This window comes from Phoxinus phoxinus, assembly GCF_949152265.1.
Source record: "Phoxinus phoxinus genome assembly, chromosome: 5".
NCBI lineage: Eukaryota > Metazoa > Chordata > Actinopteri > Cypriniformes > Leuciscidae > Phoxinus > Phoxinus phoxinus.
This window is the reverse complement of record NC_136880.1, coordinates 40,083,001-40,089,000: the sequence shown is the minus strand read 5'-3', so window position 1 is coordinate 40,089,000 and position 6,000 is coordinate 40,083,001. Positions and strand designations below refer to the sequence as shown.

The 6,000-nt window shown below is 33.1% G+C and overlaps 1 protein-coding gene across 1 annotated transcript in view; it reads left to right on the top strand.

Moving 5' to 3' along the window:
- The window catches only part of tle2c (TLE family member 2, transcriptional corepressor c), a 37,160-nt gene that overhangs the window by 17,746 nt on the left and 13,414 nt on the right, over window positions 1-6,000 (top strand). The window contains exons 7-10 of the mRNA XM_079612824.1: window positions 1,636-1,813; window positions 2,423-2,439; window positions 3,942-4,091; window positions 5,014-5,064. Of these exons, the coding sequence (XP_079468950.1) occupies window positions 1,636-1,813; window positions 2,423-2,439; window positions 3,942-4,091; window positions 5,014-5,064 (396 nt within the window). The remainder of the gene's footprint in view (window positions 1-1,635; window positions 1,814-2,422; window positions 2,440-3,941; window positions 4,092-5,013; window positions 5,065-6,000) is intronic.

Here is a 6,000-nt window from a genome sequence, read left to right as displayed (position 1 = left end):
TTCATCCGTCCCACCCCTGTGTTGCAACCGTCCCGCTCAGGCGGGACGATTGAAACAAAGCACAACTACCGATCAAAGTCAATTTTTACTTAAATCATTCTATATTTGTACCGAATAACACATGATACTAAGAGAACACATATGTGAGTTGTTGATCACACACACACAAAAAATCTATCTGTAACCTTATCGTAGAAAATGACGTTTATCTGAAAAGTGTTTCAACTGTCCCGCCTCTCCCCTACTTTTGAACCACAAATGCCATCTCTGAGATGCGCTACGTATTACATCATCACGTTGGAAAGGTCACGGATTTTTTTTTTTAAATAAGACAAAGATGTCGGACGATTTTGAAGATGTAGGAGAAAATGAGATGAGTTTTTCGCCCTTCCCTACCTTTTTGAACCAGAGAACACAGACAAATAACTTAGACAGATGACATGAACCGTGAGCTTTCCAACGTGATTACGTAATGCCTGCCAGACCAGCACAAGACGAACATTTGTGGTTAAAAAGTATATCATTTTTTTTTTTTTAGAAAGTGACCGATCATTTCGCTTGATAAGACACTATTCCTCAGCTGGGATCGTGCAGAGCCGTTTGAAGCTCTTTAAAGCCGTTTGAAACTGCATTGATTTGGACTTCAACAATTTGGTTGCGGTTGAAGTCCATTGTGTGGAGAAAAAATCCTGAAATGTTTTCCTCAAAAAAGCTTAATTTCTTTTCCACTGAAGAAAGAAAGACATGAACATCTTGGATGGCATTGGCGTGAGTAAATTGTCAGGAAATTTTCATTTTGAGGTGAACTAATGATTTAATCAATCAAGTATCAGTACAGTTGTCTGCATGCCGGCCCTTTACCAGCCTTCATAAAGAGGATTTGATATTTGTATATGAAATGTGTATTAGGGGTGTTTCCTCTGAGGATATTAAAAAATTGGATGAGAAAATAATTCATATAACAAATATATAAAAATATTAAACTTGAAATGGCCTGAAAACGTTATTATTTTGAAATAAATGTGAAAATACTTAAAAACACTTGATGAGATTTATAATTGGCCTAAAACAATAAAACATTAATAACTTGGCTAATGTTAATTTACCTGGAAAATGTGACAACATTAAGCATAATCGGGACATGAATTTACATTTGATAAAAATATTTTCATTTCAGAATCCTCATTTCAGAACACCACTGCACACAACTGATGTGTGTGTGTGTGTATTTTATATATATATATATATATATATATATATATATATATATATATATCAGTATATCAAGAAATATTTCATATGTTGAAAACAGTTCTGCAGTGTCATATTGTTGTGCAAACTGTGATACACTACCATTCAAAAGTTAAAGATAGTTGTTGTTGTTGTTTTATTAAATTGATCAAGAGTGACAGTAAAGACATTTATAATGTTACAAAAGCTTTCTATTTTAAATAAATGCTTTAATGAATGCTTCCATTTTAAATAAAAGCATTCTATTCAACAAAGAATTGTGAAAAAGTGTATCATGGATTCCACAAAAAAATAAAAAAACCGGCTGTTCCAAAAATGAAAATGTTCTAAAAATGTCCCGTTTTTTCATGAGCTTGTTATTCTCCTCTCCCCTCCCCCGTCCAGCAACAGCAGTTCCAGCATCTATCCCATCATGCCCCGGGCTTCCCTCTGACGCCACACCCCTCGGGACTGACCCTGGGAGCCGGTGCCAGCCTCATGGCTCTTCCCGGGGGCTTCCCGTTCCCCCCGCACCTGGCGCCTAAAGATGACATCACTCACCCCGAGCACCTGGACTCCAGAGGTGCGTGAGATTCCTGTCACGTGTAGAAATTCACACAAGAACAATTTCATGAAATGCTAATGGAATCAGAATAAGAACGACAACAAGGAGTATTCTGGGTTATTTTCATTAGTGCATTATGATAAAAGTAATGTTTTATTATCATCATAGCAGTAATTATGTCTTGTTTGCTTTTAATTTATGCAAAATTACCGTCACTACTATCACATGAGGCCTCACCACTTTTTGCTTACCGGTACTATATAGTAAGGAATTATGTATTATCAGACACTGTTTACATAGAACAAAATTTCCTCAAAAAGGATCATTTAGAAAACTCAAAACTCAAATAGCAACATTTTGCAGAATAATTAATATAAAAATATACATTTTCATTTCTGCTTTTTAAACCTTCTGGAAAGCCCCACAGACTTCCACTGTACACTCAATACTGTAAATGTGATTTTTGCTTGTGTTTTTGAATGTCCGTTGTAAGCGACAGCATGCCACAGATTTGATCCATAGACATTAGGTTGAAATTAATCTGGAATATTCCTGTAATGTATTGCAAATGCTCAATATAACAGGATCATCTTATCTCAATGAGTCTGTCTCTCTTTATTTCTGTAGATGGAGCCCCAAACAGGGTGAGTATTAAAGCCTGAGTTCATCCTCCTCCCATTGGTACTAACAGTAGTGAAGTGTGTGTTGTTTTCTGTAAGGATTGCACCACTGATTGGATTTTATTTGTTGGATTGGATTTTTGTATATATGACCCTGGATCATGAAACCAGTCACGAGTCGCACGGGTATATTTGTGGCAATAGCCAACATGATTTTGCTTTTATGCCAAAAATCATTAGGATATTAAGTAAAGATCATGTTCCATGAAGATATTTAGTAAATTTCCTACCGTAAATATATAAAACATTTATTTTTGTGTGTGAATCTCGACCAAATATTGTCCTATCCTAACAAACCACACATCAATGGAAAGCTTATTTATTCAACTTTCAGATGGTGTATAAATATCAATTTTAAAAAATGACCCGTGTGACTGGTTTTGTGGTCCAGGGTCACATATATAGCATCTATGAATAGAAGTAAAAATGATTAAAGCCATTCAGTAGATTTGATCATCATGGAAGTCATTTTTATTGTTTTTCATTATTATTATGTTTCATCTGCGTCTAAAACTGAGTGTTATAATAATAATACCATCCAACAGTAAATAAATTATTAATGATAAAACATACGATAATATAATGGTGGTATTTTCCATTTTCACAGAAGTCGTGCATAAATGATTACAGTATAACATTTTACTTTTCATTTGTCAGGTTACAAAAACAAAAAACAGGATCTTTTTGTATTTGAGCTTCAAATTTAATATGATTTTTAACGATTTCAATGGTTAAAAAACTGTCTAGGACAGATTTCGACCAAACAACCCCTTCCTTATTGTAATTCAGAAAAAATAATGGTTATTCATGCATATATATTATGTATGAAATTGACTAAACTCATGTGATATACAGTATAAATATTCCAAATATCCATATATTAATATACAAAATCACACACACCATAAAAAAAATGGTTTATGTAAATCTCTAACGGGTAGAGATTTTGCTATAATGTTAATGCAAATGTTTCATATTGTGAGAATGTGAGGTGTAGGATAGAGATATGAGCAAAATCTTATTTCACGATAATGATTTAAAGCACAATATACATATATTTTCTCATTTTATTTTATTTTTGCTATAAAAAAAAGCTAATTACAAACAACAAGACAAATATTTTTTTTTTTTTTTTTAAGAGACAAATACAATTTAACAAAAATACAAATTAAACAAATAACTTTTTCCAGTCACAATATGTTTAGTTTACATGTAGTTAGGAATAGTACAAAAATTAAAGTCAACTGTGAAAATAAAACGGTGCATATATGAATAAAATATAATTGTATTCGTTTTTTTATGCATTTTCTGTGTTTAATTCATTCACCAATTTTTTTTTCTTCCTGTTTTATCTGTTCCAGTTGATATGTATTGACATGATATATTCCTGATGAGAAGCAGAGTTGATGTGTCACGTTCATGTTAGATTGAGGTTATAGTGTGAGATTACGGTGTGTGTATTTCAGAGTGGCAGTGGCTCTCCGGTGGGCCATCGCTCTGCAGGACTGCGTCTGGGTCTTCCTCCTCCTCCTTCCTCCTCCTCCTCCTCCTCTCACGCTGATGTGGACAGCAAACGTGGCGGCTCAGACCAGACCGGTGCGGGACGCACACGGCGGGTGAGTCAAGCCAAGACCAAACGTGCTACTCCCTCGGTTTGCACTTTTTAAGATGCATTTGAGTTCATCCTGAAGTCTGTGTGATTTTCGCTTGTACTTACATATTCAGCTAAATGACATGCCGACTGCGATTGAATATTAATGCTCATCATTTATTCAACGTGATATCATTTTATCCCTGAACACTGACTTGTGCATTCACTCACCAAACCAGAGGAATGTTGCTCTTTTATAGCTTGGGAGGCATAATGCAGCTTTCAGTTATTTATATAAGACACAGATGAGTCAATAGCTGGTGTACAGTAAGAGCGTAGAGCTAATAAGATCTGTAATTCACTTTTGAAATTTGATGAGAAATGTTTCAATTCCTATTGAGATCAGTCTGATTTTTTGTATTATTTATATACTAATATAGTGTTTATCCATATTTTGAATTAATTTAATTTTTTAATATATATATATATATTTTTTTTTTTTAATTTTTTTTTAGTTATTTTTATTTTTTTATTTGTGTAATGTGACTTTGTCATTGTTATTCTTTTTTTTACATTACTATTTTTTTTTTTTTTTTTTTCGTTAATTATTTTAGTGCTTCAACTTAAACTTATTTCAGATAGTTGCCAAGGTTTTAACCTATTGTTTAAATTTTATTTTATTTTAGCTTTATTTCAGTTAACAAAGATGCTTTTAATAGTTTTAGCTCTATTTTACAATAATAACCCTGATTGAAATCTTTGGTATCTTGGAAAACCTGAGTAGTTTTAAGAACTTCTTCTGAAACTCTAGAGGAGACACACGTGAGGTCTTAACTCGGGAGACACATCTAAGAAGATTAGAGATTTGAGACAATTAAAATATTCCAGTGATTTTTATTATTAGGAGCTCATGATTGGCTGGGTCTGATCATGTGTCTTTCCTGCAGGAGAGTGGCAGTAAAAATGAAGACGGTCTCAGAAGAGACGGCACTAAAGAGGTGAGAATACAGTTGCTTTCTTTCTCATTCTTGCAATATACAATGTCCATGGTGCACCAACATTTTCTCCTAGTAAAGTTGGATATGTAGTTATTCATCCATTCAGTTGCTGAAGAGGAGCTTACAGCTGATTGGTCAATGTCAATGAACATTTGGAGACACGGCACGACATTGGTCGTTTCCAGTATTTCTGTGTTCATGAATGTTTATGTTAAAAAAATGTAAGCCTTTATTGAGATTTTGATTTATGTACCTGGTATCTTTCTTAAGTAACATTAACAAACTTTATTACATCATATGATGCTTTGATCCATGTATTTTTTTGTATGTTTATTTGAAAGGACAAAAACCATTGATCAAATGTTATATGATGTTTTTAATGAATTATTAATGATCATTGTGATATGTAATGTAACCATGATGTTCATAAATCATAGACTATAGAGTCATAAAGGCTTAATTTGGGATATGAATTAGATTTGTTAAAATAGCCCAGATCAGCTGTCGTACGTTTGCAGCTTTAACCGGTTTTAAATCACTTTATTTGAGTTCTTCCTGGAAAAAAAAGTACAATTAATTAGTATTGCAAAGACCATTGTACATGCTTATTGCATCAAATGCCAAAATAGAAAACCCCCTTCAATAATTATATATAATATTTGTTGAAGGTTTCTTTAAAACAACATAAAGTTTACATTAGCAGCAAAGGGTGAGTTCAGTATTTTTACCTGGCGAACAGCATCATCAAAAATGGAAATACAAAATGTAATCAACCAATAAGGTAATAAGCTGGGTTTGTTTTTTTTATATCAAAAAAGCCTTGGCTCCAGATCTTGTAAAGACTTGCCAAACTTGAACATGAAACTTATGAAAATTATTTATGTTTGTAGATGTAAGCATCTCTAAACTGTTCATACAAGGGGTTATTTAAGAAAC